At 42.1% G+C, this 21747-nt stretch overlaps 2 protein-coding genes across 2 annotated transcripts; both read left to right on the top strand.

Annotated features, from left to right (window-relative positions):
- The first annotated feature begins 1116 nt into the window (after window positions 1–1116).
- Window positions 1117–4080, top strand: buc (bucky ball). The gene is made up of 7 exons (XM_063484379.1): window positions 1117–1223; window positions 1329–1481; window positions 1579–3033; window positions 3119–3175; window positions 3519–3605; window positions 3700–3769; window positions 3969–4080. The coding sequence occupies exons 1-6, from the start codon at window positions 1217–1219 to the stop codon at window positions 3729–3731; spliced, it is 1791 nt and encodes a 596-aa protein (XP_063340449.1). The 5' UTR covers window positions 1117–1216; the 3' UTR covers window positions 3732–3769; window positions 3969–4080.
- A 6685-nt stretch (window positions 4081–10765) lies between these two features.
- Window positions 10766–12388, top strand: LOC134635111 (uncharacterized). The gene is made up of 3 exons (XM_063484616.1): window positions 10766–11418; window positions 11492–11590; window positions 12291–12388. The coding sequence occupies exons 1-3, from the start codon at window positions 10920–10922 to the stop codon at window positions 12317–12319; spliced, it is 627 nt and encodes a 208-aa protein (XP_063340686.1). The 5' UTR covers window positions 10766–10919; the 3' UTR covers window positions 12320–12388.
- The last annotated feature ends 9359 nt before the right edge of the window (window positions 12389–21747 follow it).

Raw genomic sequence — 21747 nt, forward strand, 5'->3', positions numbered from 1 at the left:
GCAAATGAATACACAGAATCAAAAACAAAAAAACAAAACACAAAAATAGATTAATAGAACAAATTAACTTCCTTAAATATTTTTCATACTTATTGGGTGTATTTTCTTATACCTATTTACTTTTTGATACATATTTGATATTCATTATTCAGCTCATTTTACTGTGGGCGGCCCTTCCATCTTTGAATAGCATTTTTTTAATTTTTTAATTTTTTTAATTTAATTTCTTAATTAAAAATTAAATATTAAATAATTATAAGATAATAAGTTCATATTTCTGTAGTAAAAATAATAATACAGACAAAAAAAGAAAAATCAACAAACACGAATAATACATAGCAAACATGCCACTTTAAAATGTAATGGTTTTAATAATTATTGAAATTACTATGAATGTTTATGATTTATTAATTTCTTTTAGATTTCAAAATTGCTTCATATTGTATCGTACACATGCATGCATGAAAATTATTCAATTAATTCACAGCTAGAGTTCATATCTAAATGATGTAAATCCTGTATCTCTAAGTTTTTAAAGGATATCATATTACCTATATTTATTCGTGAGTTTTAGTATTCATTAGCCATGATCTCTTTGTACTATTCGGAGACCTTTTTAAAATCGATATTTTCCTTAACTGACTTTGTTAGATTTTTGTTTAATTATGTCTCCCTTCGGCTAATAAAATAAAATAAAATAAAATAAAATAAAATAAAATAAAATAAAATAATGTCAATGTCGGGTGTTGGTCTGAGTTTGGCATGTTCAGACATAACTGTCCGGTGTAACATAATTTAACTGACTTACTCACTGATGCCGACTCTTTATTTTGTGTGTCCGTTTTAGGTTGTAACCCCCTAAAATAATTCCTAACTGTTTATTTATTTATTTATTCGGGTTACTTTAACCCGAGCTGGTCGCGATGCTGATTTCTCCGTTTGTACTTGAAGCAGGCAGCCCTGCAGGAGCTGCAGCTGTTTCCTATATGACTGATTAACGGAGATGCTTCAGCTTTGGTTTGTGGTCGCGTCATGTGGACCTGAGTGGGAAGCGTCTTTACCTTTGTTTGTTTAGAGGAACTTTAACTATAGAAGGAGGGAAAAAAAGCAAACAACGAACGAGTTTAATTTCCAGAAGCTTGGGGATGTTTATGTGGCTGTTTTAATCCCTTTGGAGGTTTTATTTCTGACAGGCTGAGCAAGAAGGAGAAAGAAAATGGACGGTAAAGGCAGCTTTAAATATCTCATGTCATGCTGAGGAAACCTTTAATTTAATAATAGATTATTTACTTATCGCTTGTTAATGATCTTAAAACACATTTTTGTAGATGCAAGCAAACAGCCACAATCATTTGGGGGTGGGCAACAGAGAAATCACCATCCCAGACCTTTTTTCTATGTCCAGCCACCATCTCAGCCCTACTACCTCTATCCACAGTGGCAGCTCAACAACCCATACAGTCACTTTGGTCTGCCTGGAGGTATGTACACTCATCCACTGTTGCATTAAACCTGTAGATGGTGCGTGCAGCTTCATTGCCATTCATTCCCTCTTCCCTCTTCTCATCATCCTCCCAGCTTTTAACTTTGGCCGCCCCTGCATGCACCCTTACCAGTACATGCAATATCCTGGCTTTGTTTTACCACATGCTCCTATTTACCCGATGGATTACAGGCGAATGTTTGAGCCTCGCTTCCACACTCCTGTCTGGGGCGACGTACCTCACCAGCAACAGCATCACTACCATCCACAGCCTCATGGCCGTCGGGAAACGGCCTGCTCGGGGGCCCAAACTGACCCCAGCGACGCTATAACCAAGCTCATAGAGTGCCTGGATAAAATTCGAGCCAATGAACTGCAGGGCGCCGAACGAGAACTCGACTCTGGAATTGCGTCCCAGTCCTCAGGAATGTTTTCTCCAGAAGAAGAAAAGAAGAATGAAGAGCAGGCTCACATGTTGCGTTCAGAGTCCCCTACTGTGACCTTCGGCGAATCCACTGCAGCCGATGAGTCCAGCCAAATGATCTTAGACACCCTGAGCGCTCAGGGATGTTGGGCAGGAAGACTGGAAGAGGAACTGCCCCTTGATAGCTCCTCTGTCCATGAGGAGTGTCCTGAGGGCAAGCGGTCAGCAGTAGATGAAGGCTTCCTCCATCTTGGGAAAGAAGAGGTCATGGATATCCAGTCAGATGTCTCAGTGACTGATCAATGTGTTCCCAGATGTGATGCTGAGGAGCCACGTAACACCACTCCAGCTTCACTTGCCATTTCCTCCATTCAGCCATCGGTAAAGGAATCTAAAAACAGTGACCACGTCTCAAAGGTGGAACATCCAGCAGTGTCTTTGGATGAAGCCAAAGCTGATCAGAGCTACCGGATCCTCAAGCTGCCGTTCGATGATGTTTTAACACCTGGGTCTGCTGGACCTGGCCACCTCTGCTCCCCGACTGCTCCTTACTACTACAACTACCTGTCCATTCAGCCAACACACGAACGCATGAGCGTCCTTAGTCCATCTCTGGATGAACTCTCCTCCAGAGATGAAATGTTCTCCACGGATCTGGACGACGTGGACCTCTTTCCCCAGCACATGTACGCAGGAAGGCGGCTCAGCAATGTGATTAGTGGATCCCCCCGTGCTGCTGAGGATGTAGAGGAAGTGTGGCGGCCAGGTACGAAGAGGTATGTGTGCGCGTGTTGTGGGAAGAGCCTCGCTAAAGGGACTGGCAGGAGCAAAGTTCACAGCTCAAAGATGTACATGGACGAAGCTGGAGATTCGGAGGATGAGGGCAGATATGGACGAGGGTGCGAGCAGCCCATCAGGGTGGTTGTGAGGAAGCATTCTTCACCGAGGAAGACTCACCCTTTACCACAAAGGCATGCAGCCAAGTCTTGGTATAAGAGAGGCCTGTACAAAGAGCCCACTGATGCAGTGGACCAGGATGAAGAGAGAGATGGTTGCAAGCAAGAGCCAGGTGAAGGTGAGGCTGGCGAGATGGACAGCGGTGAGCTGCAGTGTAGGACCTGTCAAGGTAAGCCTGAGCCAAGGACGTCTCCTTCTGTGATATTTTCAAATCATTTCTGTTCATTATAGTGACTCTGAACCGTCTCTCACAGAGAGGCTCTGCAGAGAGGATCTGACTGAAGGTGATGTGATTACCAGGAGGAGACAAGGTGTGCCACTGGAAATGTTGTCCTTTCAAGTTTTATTGTTGCTTGGCTTTAAATTCCGCTCACCAGCGTCAGCTTAGTGGTTTAGGTTTTCATAGTTTGTTTCTTATGATGTGAGCAGTGTTTGTCATATTTTAGGATTTAAGAAGAGCCAAACAGTAAAATAATACAATTAAAAAAAAAAAAAATGCAAATACCAAATAAACCATAAACTGTTTAGTCTGACTAAATAAGGTGTGGTTTTACTGTGGCATAGTTTCAGTTTTCATACGTTTCTACTGTGTGCATGTTGTTTAACTAAACTTTCACTCACTCTGTTGTCTCATTGCTTGCACGGGTTGAAAAGAAACAAGTGCTCAGTGGAAAGTGATGTACCACAGGCCCAGAGATGAGGCCCGTGACGATGACGAGCTGCCACCACACTGGGACAGAGGTTAATGTGTTTTTCTTTAGTAGGTAGTTCTTAGTTATTTTTTTTGGATTTCCTGTGTGAATATTTTACAGAAACTACCCTGTTTTTTATTCAGGCTCTACAGTGAGAGGGGAACCGAGATGTTAATGTCCCTCGACCGACTTTTGAACAAAGTTTGTGGATCTGTAGGTGAAATTCAGGAAAATGCTTCATGTAATGGGGCATTTTTCACTCAGTTGCAGTACTCTGTACTGCTGTGTGTGTGTGTGTGTGTGTGGGGGGGGGGGGGGTCTAATATATTTAGAGTGACTGACCACTGATTATATAATTTATTAAAGTGTGTTAATTTTGTTTTTGTCTTTTTTTTTTTTTTTTTTTCCTCAGGTCCCCCAAAGGGTGTAAATGTTCAAGGATGTGTTTGGAGATATTTGGAGCACTAGGTGAAATGCACTGCACATGAGGCCTATTTATGTTTGGTGAAAAAAGTAAAAAAAAAAAAAAAAGAAGAAAGAAGTAAACCTCAGTGACACTGTCTCGCACTATTCATGATTAACAGATTTCACAGAGGTTCTAACACCCGGTGGTGTGCCATTGTTTGGGGCCAGTCCAATAAAATGTCATTATTTAATCTTTGTGGTGACTCTTTTGTTTTTAATATTTTGAATACAGGTAGGAATGAATTACCCAGGAGTAATGTTTCCTCCATGCAAAGCACAAAGTTTAAACAAAGCTGGCATGGAAAATATTCTCTTTTCACTTTACGATCAGCCAATCCGTTTGAGGCTGATGTTCTGCTCCCCTCAATCTGTTTCTGAGGTTTCTCAAAAGGGATTGTTGGATTTTTTCAGTATTGTCCTGAAGACTATTAATATTGACCTGGTATTATCTAAATAATGCCAAATTGTATTTGCAGACCCTTGAAATCACTGAAGAACAGTTTTGATTAACCTCTCAAAGGATGCTCTCCTGACCTGGGGGGGAGGTGGTGGGGTAGTCCAATGTTTTCTAGCTGAGCATCATGGATTGTGCTCTGGGCTTCTCTCATTCACTAGTTTGTACCTCCTTGTTTCCTCTGTCCTGCCTGTGAGCCTGAAATTAATTTCTGTATTCCTTAAAACCATCAGGAGGATCTCTAGGTGTGGAAGTGTTTTTACCTTCACTGGATAAAGGAGACATGGTACACAGCTGGACTATACAAGCATTAGTGGACGAAGGACCGTTTAAGCAGCTCATCTGTTCATGTTTGTTATTTAAGACACTTACCCTCCTTTCTTCCTCATTTCTGTGTATATCTTGCCTTGTCCCATTATTTTATTAATTGAATTAAAACGTTAGCACTTTTACATCTGAGATCATAAAATACAGCTGTGTGAAATGTCATTTCATTTATGCCACTTTAAAATGAGACTATATACCAAGCACCTGTTGCTTTGACTCCTTTTCCTTGCATCCCTTTTTCACCTCTTCTGCTTGCACCTATGGTGGGAAGAGGAGTCAAGGACATAAGAAAGTGATGGTTCCCCTTTGCTCTCTGTCCTTGAGTTTGCACTCCCCCCAATCTACCTGGTACTCTGGTAGACGTTGTTGATGTTGGTTTGGAAATAATTACCTGAAGATGTGATTCAAAAAGCTCATGGTAGACACATTGCTTCATGTGCTCTTTCAAGTCATATAAAAAATAAAAATACCACCTCATTATTCTGAGACAAAGGTGTAACTTCTGCCTTAATTGAGGCTTTCTGTGACTTAAATTAATTCAACCATTAGAGCAAAGGACAGAACTAATACGGGGCGATCGTGGCTCAAGAGCTGGCAGTTCGTCTTGTAATTGGAAGGTTGCCGGTTTGAGCCCTGGCTTGGACAGTCTTGGTCGTTGTGTCCTTGGGCAAGACACTGGTGGCACCAGTGTCTGGCAGCCTCGCCTCTGTCAGTGCGCCCCAGGGCAGCTGTGGCTACAATGTAGCTTGCCATCACCAGTGTGTGAATGGGTGGATGACTGAATGTAGTGTAAAGCGCTTTGGGGTCCTTAGGGATTAAGTAAAGCGCTATACAAATACAGGACATTTACCATTTTATAGAGAATGAACTGTGGTAAATGAATGCCTTAAATTAACTTTTGATCATTCTGTTAAAGCTCATAATCCTTAGATTTATTTAAAACTGGTGTGTAACATAAGTTATGCACACAGCACAGAATGTTCAAAAGCAGATTTGATTAGGCCAGCATAAAGTTCAAAGTATCATAGTTCATAGTTTCATGATTTGCACTAGCGGCTTGTAAAGGGTGTACCCAGAGTCAGCTCCTTTCTCTCCAAAAGAGAGGGTTGGTGTGGTAGAGCAGGATGTTTAGGATGGGGTGAGATGGACACAGATGAGCTGGTGTGGTGACCCCTAAAGTGAGCAGCTGAAGGAAGTAGTTAAGAAAACAGATGCATGATAAAGAATCTGCACAACCTTATGTTGATGGTTTGTTGCTTTGAACTGTTGGATGGTATCGCATTTTCCTTTCTTTTTGTGTATCCTCTATTAAAAGAGGTCGTCTCGTTAGCTGTTAAATAACTCATTTATTCTCATTATGGCTGCACAGACATATTTAACTCAGAAGCTTTCCTAAAAAAAACCCAAAACAATTATTTGAATCCAGCTGTGGCATCGATGTAGAGCTGAGCGCTGGAGTGCATGGAGCCTGGTGACCTCGGGAATGCCTCCCTGCTTTTTGGTGATGGTCCTGGCTGTATTGGGTTCTCCAGGCCAGGAGTGTGAACTAGAAATAATACTGTACATCTAAATTAAAATCAGCAGACTCTGCTGGGGATTTTATTCATCTTGTGTAATACAAGATGTTCAAAGTTTCAAGGAAAACCTACAACTACTTAGCGATCCATTGCATTTAGAATTTGTCCCAGATTGGCTGGTCCTTTGAAGACTGTGTAAAAACACTAGTGTTGGTGTCTGCATTTACAACCTTTCAATACAATAAAAGGAAGTTTCTGTGAATTATCAGTTAGCTTTTTAGTCTCCACAAGCGAAAAAGGGTGAGAAAAAGAAGTACATGAGAAAAAGGGTACGTTTTTTCTATAATGCCTTCTGGGCTTCATAGAACGCCTCTTCCAGTAGCAGTGCTGATTTAAAATCACTGCAAAGTCAACAAAACGGTCTGTTAGTTTATTCTTCATGGATAATGCCATCTTTAAACACTGCTCAAGGCTACTTAATGAGCTCCCATCTAAACTCATAATTGGCTCTTCAGGGGTCAAACGTGAATATCACATGGCTTGTGGATGCGTGCTTTGCATTTTACTTCTGCTCAGCTCCAAATAAGGGGGAACTTAACGAAGATGCTAAAAATGACAGACGAGCTGCTTTGCGTCTTTTATCAATGGTACTCTCATCAGGTAGATCACGTCAACGAGCAGCAGCTCTGTTCCATTAGAGCCAATCAGCTTCTCACCTCCCCTGTCACCTGTTTTGGGTCAGTGGAAGTCATCAATCTTACTTTCTCCACATCTCTGATCTATTATCTGCCTTTTTCACAGGTGAGCTGATGCAGAGTGGGAGGGGATCTTTTGGAAACAAACATTTCTCATTGGCTTTTAATGCAAATTGCTTAACTTTAACTGGACAATTGTCACCTGGCACTAAAATGCCAGCCTAGCGTTAATCACACACCCTGCACACCTTTGATTTCCTATTTAACCCGCAGAGGAGTTGTGTTGGTTTCTTAGTGGATAACCCTTATGCATGTAGGTATAAGTCCCTTTTATTCTGTCAAAGGGTATTGAGGTAACAAGGCATCAAATAATTATTTTGACTTTCTTCTCTTTGCTCAGATATGGAGGCAGCAACGTCTACCTTGCAACATTCGCACAGTTTGGGCCCTCGAGGTCCAAACCCACTGAATGCAGCTCAGCTGTCCCAGGGGCCTCAACAACCAGCTCCAGGGACTTCAGGGGCTCCACGTGCTGAGGAGCAGCAACACAAACCTTTCTTCTACATACAGCCCTCGCAGCCATACATGCCCATGCAGAGTCTGCAGTGGCCTGTACCGATGGCCATGCCTGTGTCCTACAATCCATACTATGGTTACCCAGGTTTAGGTAAGCTTAACTCAACTGTTAGTGCTTTTTAATGTGACTAATGGGAGTTTTGGGACTCAAGTTCCTTGTGTAGATGCTGAACATTATTCAAGCCTGTGAATCTTAAGGTCTTCTAAATGCTGTCAGGTTCTCAGAACCTGTTTAATAAATGGGTTTTCTGCTTGTTTCTGAATATGGTGAAATTAATTAGAAATTAAATGTTAGGGAATAACTGAGAGGAGTGAAATCTAATCCCCTGTATCTAATTTGGTTTCTTACTTAATCCTGTAGCTGTCTGCTTAAAATCCTCATTAAATAACACTGGTTATTTCACAAAAGGTGTAATTATATTTTACTTTCAGAAATTTGTATTTGGCAAGCTGTCTAGACTTCATTTCACAATGTGCATTTAAATATCTTCAAATGCCAAATCATAAAGCTTTTGTGTCAACTATGAGGGAACCCCTGCCCTGCCCCGCTAATCCACTCATTTCATTAAGTACACCTTGCTAGTACTTGGCCACTTAAAAAAAAAATAAATAAATAAATAAAAAAATAAATAAAAGAAAATCCCAATTCAGTGCTGCCTAAATTGCTAATGTTCCAGATTAAAGTGATGGAGACACTCCACAGATTTCAGCCAATTAACATGATGGCATTGTACAGCTGCACATCCAGGGTAAGAATCTCCTGATCAATCACATCCCAAAGGTTCTCTATTGGATGTGGATCTGGGGAATGTGGAGGCCATTCAAGTACACTGAGCCATGTTCAAGAAGCCCATTTGAGTTGACTTGAGCTTTGTGATGTGGTGTCATCCTTTTGGAAGCAGCAATTAGATGTGTGCAGGTTTTCATTTTTCTTTTTTTTCCTACATGGTCAGCAACAATATTCAGGTAGACTGTGGTGTTTAAACATCGCTCAGAAGCTTGTTATTGGCTCATTAGATATTTGCATTAACAAGCAGCTGAACAGCTGTACCTGAAAATGTTGAGTTTATTTAATTTGGAAAACTTCTCCAACTGCTTAGTAGATGTGCATTAAAGGAGTCTGAAGTCTGACTGATGCAACAGTCTTAATCAGCAATGACCTTCTTTCCCACTGATGATTAAATGTAGCTTTTTTTTTTTTTTTTTTTCTGGTGGTAATCTTTGGTTTCAGGAAGGCTGCATCAGACTTGTCTCTTTTGGATCATATCTTTAAAAAAATGTAACAATGTTTTGCCAGCTGTGAGATTTAAACATCACATGTCTTTGGCACTCTCCTTTGTGTGGCTTCACCTGTATATTGGACATTTTTATGTAGAAAGGGGAGACGAGGAGGGTAAATGCTGTGCAGTCTCACACAAGATGACACTAGGCCGTCTCATTTGTTCATCAGCCCAGTATTTACTACTACAGTCAAAGCCTTGTCATTAAAATTTAAGTGCTAAACTAGGAGGGTATGCATTATAAATAGCCCTACATGGCTGTAGTTCTGTTTGTATTAAGCAATGTAGTTTTTTAAAATTATTTTTTATTAACATCTACAGCAGCAGCTGTGGTTTCTATGTTGTAGCTATGCACTAACTGGCCCCCCACAAGCAGTAGTAAACCACTGTAGTGGCAGCCTTTAACAAATTACAATCTGAGGTATTCACTTAATCCTCTTGTGTCTTGTTACAGGTTTTGGGATGCCAATGATGCCACACTATCAGCCTAATCCATACATGGAGCCACCTGGTTTTGTTGTCCCACATACCCACCTTCATCTCATGGACTACCGGCGCATGCTAAACCCCCAGTATTACCAGACCATGGCCTATCACGCCCGCAGGTTGCGCTACCAACACAACTCCCCAACCAGAGAAATGACCAGCTCCGAGGTGCAAACTGAGCCACTCTCAGTGACACAGAACACCAGCACCCCAAATTCCAGAGACATGGAGTCATCCAGTGTCTTCCCAATTAGTAGCAGCAGCACCACCAGTGTCTCCAACAGTCGGGTGCTCTCGTCAGCCTTGACTGTGGAGAGTTCTCCAGAGAGTAATGACATGGTGCCCTCCTCCACCATTAGGACGCCATCAAATGGCAGCTTTGTGATTCAAACTGAAGAGGTGAGGATTGAATGCTGCACCACACCTGTGGGACTACAGCTGCTGCACTCTCATGAGACTGCAGAAGTATCCCGTAGTTTTTCCCAAGACATGGTCCAGTGTAGCTCCATTCTCCAGGGTCGCGTCCTGCAGGACGAGGGACTCTGCCTCCCTGCAGACCAGTCGGAGCAGGCACTCCAGGTTTGTCCTGATATCCTGTTAGTTGGAACACCCAGCATAGGTGAGAATATCCCTGCTCTAGAAGAATCCGGGAACCAGATGGTCCCTGTCGTTTCCAGTTTGGAGTCTCAAGAGGCAGTATGTGGGGAAGCTGGGGTGATGAGTGAGAGAGAGCAGAGTATGACCAAGAATCCCCAACTCAAAGTCGTTCACCTGCCGTTTGATACAAGCTACCTGGATGAGCTGAGGAAGATGGAGTCTTCAGTTTGGTCAGTGGACGACACCTTGGTTCCTTCCTCAGAGTCGCTGATCCAAAATGGTCCCGCAGAGTCTCTTGAGGAAACGCTGACTACTAATGAGGTGACTTCTGCAGACATGATGCTGGAAGAGGAGACTCCTCCAGAAGATGGCACAGCTATGACTGACATGCTGCCGTTGGAAGAGGATGACCTGGGAGTAGTCTCCACTGTGCAGGATGAGATGGTGGTTGAAGCTGATATCTGCCCTATGATGGCTGCACCTGTTTCGGAAGAACCTTCTAAACCAAATCTAATGTACACGGAGATGGCGGCTGTATCCAATGTGCAGCAGTTGGAGAGCTCTCCTCTTGGGGCAGATCGAAGCCAACGCAGAACAGAAACCACTGTCCAGGATTCTCAGGACACATCCTTCGAATCATTACCTGCCTACCTCCCCTCAACTAACTGGCTAGCTGATTTTGAGAATATCTACTACGGCAACAAGTTGCCACAAGCTCCTAAGAAGCAGACCCGACCTCACGGTTTAGATGTTTCTGCTCGAAGACGAAAACTAGACCTCGACTACAAAGAACTAAATATTCGCAAGCCAAAGGAGAAGTACAAACCCAAAGGCAAAGCGGATCGAAGAAGCCTTTCCGACCATGAATGCTGCCTCAGCAGAAGCTTCAATGAGAACGTTTTCAGTACTCGTGTGCCAAAGAGGGAAAGACTCTGCTCCAGATGTCTGACAAAACGTAGAATCTGTATGTCTGCCAGCCCTGGACTTGACAGGCACAGCTTAAAAAGAAAAGCGGTTCCCTTCCAGCAGTGGAACGATGCCCCCTTACCGACATGTGATGCATGTAAATCTCACACCAAGAGGCGGCTGATGAGGAAAAATTCTAATCCTGATCTTTGCAGTCCTCGTCGGGGCCATGACACTGAGGGAGAATCCTCTGAAAACAGCTCGTGTCGCAAAGGTCAAAGGTGGAGGCCGGGTGACAATCCCAGGAAGCTCGCAGACCTTAAGAAGCCACTGGCATGTAAGCAGAACCTGGAGAAGAGTCCTGCAGCAATGTATCCAAAGCTGAGGGAGAAGAACTGTGTGTGCAATGAGCTGCAGCATCAGCCTGTTGCTTGGGAGAGGCTACACCACTGCACCCATGGGAATACCATCCGGGAAATGGATGAGAACTGTGCTGTGCCTCTTCAGGACAACTGGAGGAATCTGGACCAGGGATACCGGATGCACAGGTGGCAAACTGGTGAGCACAGTTTATCTAGAATTTTCTCCTTACATGCTGGTCCACATTTCTAATAACGTTTTTCTTCCAACAGAGAAATCATGGATGCCTAAGAGTGACACAGATGGCTCCAAGAATGAAACCAGATCACAACACTTGAACAGACACAAGAAATCACAACCACAATCACAAGGTTTGCCTCATGTTTTACCATGCTTCAGTTTTATTTTATGATCTCAGATGTAAGAAGTGTTTGACATACCTTTATATTCAGGGTTGATTTTTAAACTAAATTCAAAACGGGGAACAGGCTGCAGTGTGACAAGATGTCGGTCATTTTTTTTTTTTTTTTAAACAAACTGTAAAGGGCAGAACGATCATCTTAAATAACTGAAGTAACTTGTACACTTAAAAGAAGAGCTTAGAGTCCGGCTGTGTTCGAAGCCTGTTAACCTGAAGGTAAAACACTCCACAGAAGTGCATCCTTTACTATAGCTGCTCTTGTAGCCTTTGTCCACCTGATGCTTTGTAGGAATTGAGCCATCTTTCAGCATGGTGCACAGATGATTTCAGGGTTATAGGCAGGAAAACAGGAGATGAAGGGTCTCTCGTCCATATGTCCTCTTCGAGTTTTGCAGCTCAGACGAACGACAAGGATGATGTAACGGTAATTTATTTTGATGGGATGTCTGACAGTTGATTAGCCCTTAATTCTGAATATTTGGGTTGGTTTAAAAAAACATGGAGTCTTAAGTGCTCAAAATAAGAACTTTAAATATAAACAGTATATCATTTATTCCTTATTTAGGAAAGATGGTCAAATATGAACAAATGAAGTGTTAACTTGTCCCTTTTTTTTTTTTTTTTTTTTTTTTTTTTTTTTTTTTTTGCAGGAACTCATACCAGAGACACACGATGCTGATCTGCACGACTAGCACAAATCTCACAAAGTGAAAAAGCACTTTTTAGAAATTGATGTACACTTAATTTAAATGTTTCCCACTTAATCTGTCTGTATATATCACATTCACTATTTATTACTGTTGAATAAACACAGAATTAAGTTTTTGTCCTGTGCTTGCTTTGTGGTTTTCAAGCTGCAGCTATGAGTGTATCCACTAGATGGAACCATTTCTATGCTAACGACACAATCCCTTCACACTCGATCAGAAACGACACTTTTCTAAAGAGCAGCAGTTTAAAATAAAATTTCTTGGAAAGTAGAACTGATCATCAGATCTAAAGATTCAACATCTTAAAAGATTTGAGGTAATTTGAATTTTTTCATCTATCAAGTGGAGACTTGATGTATCGTGTTCAGATGAGTACTGGTCGTCTCAGCGGTCATTGGGGAATAAAACCTGCAACTTTTTGCTGAGAGGTATGCAGTCAGCGTTTACAGCCCAGACTGTTAGCTTTCAATAATTAAACTTCAAAATACTACAAAACGCAAACAGACTCTGATCAGCACAGCAAATTTTTATGAAGGTCTGACCTGTTTTGACAGACTTGGTGAATGAATGGTCTTGAGCTGAACTGCAAGCAGCTGGCTCTCATTTGTTCTTTGTACTAATGAGCTATTAGCACAAAAGGTGAACTAATAACATTTTTGGCTATTATGTGGCTACTGTGACTGGCTTGGGCTATCAGGATGGATATGGAGTACTCTTAATGAAGTGAGTAGAATGGCCTGTACTAGCTGGCTTCACTTACTTGAATCAGGCCAAGTGGACACAAAGGTAATTAAACCCACAGGGTTTGTTAGACTAGCTGTAAATGTGTTCACATGAAAGAATTGGGTGCTGGCAACATCTCAGTAGTCACAAACATTGGTAGGTAGAGGCAGCAAAGCTGAAACTAAACTATGAAGATGCTAAACGACCAGTGCAGGCTGAAAGTAACACAGCTGCAGCAGACAGATCAGTGTTTGAATGTGTTTGCTCAGTAAAACTGGAAAAAAGCTGTCAATAATACCAGCTGTGTACAATGCACTTGCAATAGTTCACATCTGTCATTTAAACATGAAAAAATGTCAGATGTCATTATTCCAATTAATGAATATTTAGAAGTCTGTAAGACAGGTTTATTCTTTCAGCTGCAGATGTAGTTAGCTGAGAGCAGGTAAAGGAAAACTCTAAAAACAGAATACATATATTGATATGAGGTCTGCAAGTACAAACGGTTTTATGATCATTAGAATTAGAAGCCTTTAATTGTCTTTATACAGTATATAACAAAAATGCAGAGCAGCTACACCTTCAGATGCAAAGAGAAAATGAAGAAAACCTTTATTCACAGAGTAAAAAAAAGTACTATATATTATATTATTTAAGAATAGGCAGTGATTACATATCTGTTCCTCTCTAATCTCAACCATAACCGACTCTGGAGCTGGATAAGTCTTCAGCACAAGTTACCATGGCGATGTACTTCAGTGAGTGCATCGCTGCGCTACTTGATGAGCCCCAAATCCTGCTTCATTGTTCAGGCCTGCGGTGGCGAATTTCTGTTCATTTTCATTCCCACTTGGACTTTTGACCCTTGTTAGGACCATCTTGGTCTGTTTTATGCAACTGCTCGTTTCCCAGAATTCCCAGTGGAGTGGTGCAAAGCCAGCATTAACCACAGAGCCACAGTAGCCACATTAGCAGGAAATATACGACAGGAAGAACTGAACTACAGAGAAGGAAAGTAGCAGATAACTGTAAAAAGGTGTTCAAAAGTCTGGAGATACATTTAGCTCAAAGAGCAGCCAGCTTGACCGTTGATCCTGTGGATGATTATTTCAGGGAAATCATGAAAACGCGGTGCAGAAGGGTTTGTTTCTGGGAAAAGCACTTGCATGCTTTGCTGAATTTGCTGTCAAGAGACAGAAATATGTCTGTGAAGCCCACTCTTGACCATTAATATACAATGTCACTCCCCAAGAGGAATAGTACTCAAACGGACTGAATAAGTAATGAATCATGTTGGAAACAGACCATTAGCATTTATGCAGTGTTCAGTGGGCCTTTGAAACCAGTCTTACTGACATGTAATGCGCCATAATAATAGCTTTCCTTGCTGGAGGGGAGGTAAGCACTGAAATGCAGAGCGCATGTTTTTGTGAGCCACTTTATATAAAGGAATTGTGGGAGTCCACGTGTGTTTGTGACTTTCAGGGTCCTGCAACAGGCCAGTTACTGCTTGCTTTGCCTCTGACTGCTTTCCTTTCTTCTGCTCGTCCTCCGTGGAGAGATGCGCACAGAAAGCCCACACAATGCTGTCTTCAAAGGCAGAGAAAGGCCCGCTTTTGTGCATTGTTTCAGAGACGGTTGAAAGCTTTTGCAATTTAAAACAACCCTCTTAAGTGATTTCTGGCTAACGGGGAGCAGGGGCTCTTTGAAGCTAACAGTGTGGTGAGGGAGGCCAGATGGGATGAGGAAAGTTGCAGTAAGTGGAACGCAACTCGTGATTTCCCCCCAGATTCGTCAGTTTCAGGGCGGGGACGGACAGCTCGGCCTGGCTGGTCTCAGAGCTCATATCTTGCAGACTCCTGCTTTGTACCATCGTTCCATCTTCATGACACCTGCATTATGGGTAAATGTGAAAGGCTTAGACGTGACTGTCTCCCAGAGGTACTTCCATGATGAGGTGGTGGTGGCAGGGTGTCTGATATCAAGCCGGGAGAGGCACGTAAATGTTTGGGGTCTCTGCGGGTAAAACGTTATGCAGGGATGATTTCCCTTCACAGGCCGGGTGTGAGCTGATGTATTCCAGTACACAAAGTGCACTGAAATGCCCTCTTAAGGACAGAATGATGACGAAAACCTCTGATGTGAGGGCATTTCACAGTTCTTCACTTTCTCTACTTGCAGCAAAACAGTCATTTATGAGCTTCAGAATCTGAAAATAAAGGATAAACTTATGAGAATTTAAAGCTGGTGGTGTTTTATTTTTAAAAGAAACCCTTTGTCAGTGTCGTGGGGTAGGTCATAAAACAATTTAGGTCCATTGTGTTCACTTAGCAACAGAAACCAAAGGCACATAAAACCTACCTGCCCATCCAGCTTTGAGTTTTGCTTATTTTAACGCTGGTTCACATGTTTTTATTGCTTCTATTCATAATTTAAGTATTCCTGCATATTTTACTCTCTCTTACTTCTCTCAAGGGTCATTGAGCACTTTATTCTATGCTTTAATTAAGTTTTGCCAATACCAAGGCATGTATGGTGTTTAGGATTTAAATGCAGCTGCAAGTTTAGCCACAGCAAACTCAGGATAAATGTGGAGGATAACTCTCTCAGATATCTCTTACTGGCTTCCAGTTTTCATGCTTTTAGCTTTAGGCCAGCTTTGTACTAATGCAAAACTTGGTGTCTCAGAAACCTTTATTGAACCCTTTGCACCTTAACTGCTGATGCATCCATCCAATTTGGGGTTCAATAGGGCAAAAGATTCAGGGACTGAACGCCTGACTTTCAGATCAGTAGATGAGCGTGCTACCTTCCACGCTCATCTGCTGATCTACTGAAGCCTGGGGATAACTTAGGTTTCTGTTAGAGTTTTCAAATCTATATCCAGGCAAGAAAGCTCCTTTAAAGGACTGTTTCAGCAGTGAGAAACAGTCACATCTCCCAACTCCCCTTTAAAATGTCAGTTTCCAGTCATATTCAGGAAAATTCGCAACATTTACAATAAGCTAGCCTAACCATGTCTCTGCACTACTGCATACAGCCGAGAATTAAATTGTCTGAATGTTCCTTTAGACCCCAACTTCTTGAAGGGTCTCGGAGTCAAGTCACTCGTCTGTCTGTACCTTGAGGCAATTGTATTTGTGATTTGGTGCCATATAAACTGAATTGAATTTAATTAAATTGAATTCAACTGCATGTCGAAAGGATCTAGTTGTGGAGGTTTGGCCATCTGCTTAGGACTTCTCCTGGGCGCCTCACTTTGGAGATTTTCCAAGCACTTCTAACTGGTTGGAGACCCAATGGTAGACACAGAACTCGCTGAGAGATTTTGTATATCTCATCCACCCTGGGCTCACCTTGGAATCCCCCAGGAGGAAGTGGAAAGTGTGGCTGGCATGAAGGAGCCTTAGTCTGCTGCCCTTGTGGCCTGACTGGATGGATACATGTTCCTTGAAGTGTCTAAATTAGGTTTACAAGTCATGAAAAAGGCAGAGGATTTTTCTCTCTGTTTAGGGACTTTCGCATCAAGTGTGAAGTTAACCTTCCCTTGGTAGTACTCGCATCGGTTACCATTAAATTTCTTCCCTCCAGTAACAGGTAACAGGACAATGGAAATCCATCTGACGCCCTGAATGAAGTTGCAGTAAAACCCACAGTGAAATTTGGCTCCCTGTTCTCTTAGCCCACTACTTTTTCTTCCCTGTCTCTGTCTAAGAGTGAAGTTGAATCATACAGTTTCAGCTGCCCTCAAACGGCATCACTAAGCCAAGCCCTTAAATTCTGACTGTCGGCAGTGTCAGGAGAATCCCAGCTCATGGATTTTCACAATTGCATAGGCTTTCTATGTAATTGCCATACAGCAGCATTAGGGGTGTGACTAGGAATAATAATTTTTGACTGACTGAAATATTAAAATATTATCAAAAATACCCCTACACTGCTTCCATTAATGTGCTAACCACCAAATCATCATTCAAGAGCCAAGAATGAGAGAGTATTTAAAGTTTTTTGACTACTGGGGCTTGAAAATGATGGTGTATTATGTTTTTGGCTTTTGTATATGCATGTATGGCACAATGCAAATGTTTTAGGCTGCAAAAGGAAAGGTAAAATGTAAGTATTCTTGTATCTAAACTGTGATTGAACCGTGTTCGTGTGCATACATCCCTCCACACTGTCTCTGAATGTGTTCAAGCAGCCTGCTTTAATGTCAGTGCCTCTGTGTGCGTAGCCGCTTTAGATTCCTATAAAAGCTGTAGGAGGTTAAGAGCATCCATCCAGCCTCCTTAACGGTTTGGAGCGATTCTGTCAAGCTGTCGAGGTGGTTTTTCCCCGAGAACGGCGGAGAACGTGTCACACGGTTCAAGTGTTTTGAAATGTTCATCATCAGCCGACGGCTCTGAGATGACTAAGTGGTATCAGAGCACGAGATTACTTTGAGGAGAGTTTCCTCAAGTGCTCCCTGCTCCGTTTACAGAGAAATATAAAATTAGACCTGCAGTGAATTACAGTGAGCGATTTATACATCGGTAAATAGAAGCACAGCCTGAAGACTGTCAGTGCTGACAGTTTTTTTTTATGCAGCAGACAGGATTTATCATCTGAAAACGATTCTTTATTTCTAAGGCTAAAAGATGAAAAAGCTTAAATATTATTAATATTGAATCAAACAGCTCGAGTGTTATTAATATTAAAGAGGAACTTTGAACTGACAAATAAAAGAGAATGAAAAAAAAGGTGATTTAAATCTTCTTTTCGTTTTACAATAATATCGGTTTAATCGCACTATTCTTGACAGTAACACGAGAGACCTGGATGACCACGAATAAAAGATGAATGTAGCTTAAGGTGAGAGCCATTAACCTGCATTCTTTCTTATGTCCAGCAGGGGGCGACTCCTCTGATCGTATAAAAGATGGTATTAAAGTCTTCAGGAAAACAACCATACGTCTCACTTCACTTGGCTAACGAGGTGTCAGTCACAAGATGTTAGCTGAAGAACGTGACGTCAGATCTACTCCTCGCTCATCACACCCAGTTTCAAAACAGCCCATTGGTGAAAGCGGTCATCACTAGGCTTCGTAACTAGGGTTGCCAACTCCCTGAAAAATAAATAAGGGACACCTCGTGGCCAGGGCCTGGCAACCCAGTTGTCTTCACCCTTCCCAGTGTGGTGAATTTTGTAGCTCTTTTTTTGTGTGTGAAATTATTTTTTTTAACCATTTGACTTGAATTTGATTTAAGTAGATGCATATTCTTTGTGATATGACCATATGAGAAACAAATGATCATTTAGCCATTTATCTTTAGCTCAAAATGACAACATTAACACAATAAAACAGGTCTCTTTCTACTTTTGAGAATATAAGTAAATCTTTCTTTAAAAGAACTCTGTCCTGCTTAACTTAAAATTATATAAATTAATAGAAAACAATAGAAAGAAAAACATTCTTGTAACAGTGCACATTTAGTGCATTTAGTACAATTGGCTTCAGTTGAGGTATTATTTCAGCTTTTCTAATGCTAATCAGCTGCTCCTGTTTGTAAGCCCGCTTGTTCCCATGATTACGCATCATAACTCATCATCATTATTCATCTATGTATTACTTTTATGTATTAGTCAACTATTTGTTGTAATCATCTATCCTTGCAGTTGTTTATTACACAAAATAAATTATATTATCACACTTCTGGCCACATAGCGCTGATATTCACTGTACATGCCCATATTAACCTTAACCAGAGGGTTTAAAAAACAAACCAGTGTTTACATACCATATCTGCTTCTGCCGTGGCCTGGTGGACAAAAAATTGGTTAAGGGTTCCCCGAGCTTTTACGCCCCTCATGTTCTTCATGTGCCCACCAATGTTCCCTCTAAGCTGCGCACGTGCGCAATTGCGCACTGCTGGCACGGTCTCTGCGCACAGAAAATCTGTGTTGCGCACAAAGAAAATCTAACCTGATTGTGGCTCAAGAGTTGGGCGTTCGTCTTGTAATCGGAAGGTTGCAGGTTCGAGCCCTGGCTTGGACAGTCTCGGTCGTTGTGTCCTTGGGCAAGACACTTCACCCGTTGCCTACTGGTGGTGGTCAGAGGGCCTGGTGGCGCCAGTGTTCGGCAGCCTCGCCTCTGTCAGTGCGCCCCAGGTTGGCTGTGGCTACAACGTAGCTTGCCATCACCAGTGTGTGAATGTGTGTGTGAATGGGTGGATGACTGGATATGTAAAGCGCTTTGGGGTCCTTAGGGACCAGTAAAGTGCTATATAAATACAGGCCATTTACCATTTAATACTTTAAGAATTCTGTTTTGCAGTGTTAGTCAGTGAGTGATTGGCTGCTCCTGTATGGGATTAGAACGATGCCACCTTATCCCATAGTCCAGCCAATAATGCGATTCACATTCGTATATACGCAGCTAATCAACGTGGTTGACAGGCTATGACAGCGTCCTTATGTGCCGACACCGGTGTTTTAGCTAGCAAAGCGGCGTGGCTGATGTGGAGTGAAGCCATGTTAATGACAACGTGTACAACCATTGGAGATGTGAGCAGGACAGATGGAACAATTGAGGGAAACAGTGTGGACTTTATACCAGTTTTTAAATTGTGTTGGTAGGCCACGTAAAACCAGAGTTATGATTAAAAATATCTGCAATGTTTGGTTTTCTTCCTGAATACTATCGTTGTTTATATTTACTGCGGGAAGAAACGGTAAAAACGGCGTTTTATAAGAAAAAAAGCTCGAAAGCGCTCTCCGCCTGTGAGCAAAAACAAACACGTCCAAAAAAGTACCATGTCGACCAATCAAAAAAATGATATGGCAACGCGGCATCTAGTTGTTAAGACACGGGGGGAAGTTTTAGGAGTGACGGCGGTGCTTTGAGATGTGAGAGATTTGAGACGTTTAGCACAAATCTTGTGTAGTTAGTGTGTAGTGTAGTTTTTGTTGTGTGTGTCAGAACAATGAGGCAACTGCTGAATGTTACAGGTGTTACAGGAGTGATACATCTCCTGTTGTCAGGCCTGCAGGTATCAGGCTGTTGTTCTCCTTTATCTCACAGTGGACAGAATTAATTTTTGGAGTGGCACAAATAATTTGTGTGGCATCAGACTTGATGCAGAACAGCTGATTGTTCTGTAAATAGTTTGAAATGTTTATTTAAAAACACCTTGGCTGCATTTAAGAAAATAGCTGCAAAAAACTTTGTTGTTTGCAAAACTCAGTTACTTTTTTTAAAGAAGTAACTATATAATTAATTGCCCAGCATTGGTCATTATATACTGTATTTTGCAGACAGAGAGTTACAGGACTCTCTCCCAGACCATACTCATAATACAAGTCAGAGCTTTATTTAAAAAAAAATAAAATAACGTTGTGTTTTCAAAATTGGAGTTCAAGTTATTTTTTACTTCCAATAGTGTTAACATACTACACAGGTCATGAACAAGATTTTTTTTTTTTTACATTTTCATTGTAAGTGGGCTAAAGCAGTTAATTAAAAGTAGTCTAACATAAATGTAAATGCTGTAATTTGATTATCTTAATAAACCATGTAACTTGGATGGATTCAATGCTGGCGTGACCACATTGCACAGGTCTGATGTCGCTCACAGTGGTCCAAGGGCTCGCTCAGGGCGCTTGTGTATTCGCTCAGACACGTGAAAAATTAGAGGGAACATTGGTGCCCACCATTAGAAGCATGCCTATGGGAAAAAGTGCGCCGGCACACAGTGCAGTGCTCTTTATAGGTGTTATCGTGCACTTTTCCAGCCAGGTGTTTTCCTTTTCCCATTCCTCCCTGTACTTTTGCAGCCTTTTTTTTCTTTCTCTGAGGGGAACAAACATTGCTGGTCTAATGCTGGGCTTACACTGTGCGATTTTTGGCCCATTTTGAGCCGATTTCTGAGTCGTGCGACCGTTTTGGTGATCGGCCCGATTTTGGCCTTCATCGTGCGTCGTGCATCGTGTAGTATACGTGGGGTAACGAGAAGCGATTAACACCTCACGACCAGCTCCCGATCATCAATCGCTCGTGAGGGTGTCACCGCAGCCGCTCACACTGCTCACGCGCAAACACGTAAACGTCGGTGAAAAAGACGGAGCAGCACAGCTGTGCAGCGTGTGATCTGGACACAAGCGATGGAGGCACAACTTGTAGAACTTTGGAAAGCTCATCTGAGCCTTTTCGATGTGGCATCACAAAATTATCAGGACCACAACAACCGTGAAAATAGTTGGATTTACATTGCTGCTCAATAATAGCTGCCTGATCAATGTTTTTTATTAGCAATTTAGCAAAGTTGACGGTGGTGGTGTGCGTGTCTGTGTGAGTGAAAGATACAGAGGGAGAGCGAGCGACAGATTTTCTTTTATGGAGGCACAGTGTGAGCACTCAGGTCGCATCAGAGCATCGGGCGGTATAGGCTGTGTCCCAATTCAGGGTATGCACGCTTGAAGTACGCACACTACGCGTACTACGGACGGTGCGTACTATAAGTACGGGAAGTGCGGAAGTGAGAGGCTTGTGAAATGGGATGGTCTAGCCTTCGTCGCGCTGTTCAGGTTGCCTAGCAACCATGATACTAACCGCGAGAAACGTGTCATACAGCTTTGTGTGACAGAAATGAAGGAGAAAAATGTTTTGTTGGTCCTTCATTTTTGTTATGACATCACTTT

This window comes from Pelmatolapia mariae, linkage group LG9, assembly GCF_036321145.2.
Source record: "Pelmatolapia mariae isolate MD_Pm_ZW linkage group LG9, Pm_UMD_F_2, whole genome shotgun sequence".
NCBI classification, from domain to species: domain Eukaryota; kingdom Metazoa; phylum Chordata; class Actinopteri; order Cichliformes; family Cichlidae; genus Pelmatolapia; species Pelmatolapia mariae.

What these genes read in the sequence shown, in the direction of transcription:
- LOC134635111 (XM_063484616.1), top strand. Translation starts at nt 10,920, where the DNA reads ATGTCTGCCAGCCCTGGACTTGACAGGCACAGCTTAAAAAGAAAAGCG. An exon ending in GATGCACAGGTGGCAAACTG is followed by an intron (nt 11,419 to 11,491) that starts GTGAGCACAGTT and finishes TTCTTCCAACAG; the next exon opens with AGAAATCATGGATGCCTAAG. An exon ending in ATCACAACCACAATCACAAG is followed by an intron (nt 11,591 to 12,290) that starts GTTTGCCTCATG and finishes TTTTTTTTGCAG; the next exon opens with GAACTCATACCAGAGACACA.
- buc (XM_063484379.1), top strand. An exon ending in TCACTTTGGTCTGCCTGGAG is followed by an intron (nt 1,482 to 1,578) that starts GTATGTACACTC and finishes TCATCCTCCCAG; the next exon opens with CTTTTAACTTTGGCCGCCCC. An exon ending in GCCACCACACTGGGACAGAG is followed by an intron (nt 3,606 to 3,699) that starts GTTAATGTGTTT and finishes TTTTTTATTCAG; the next exon opens with GCTCTACAGTGAGAGGGGAA.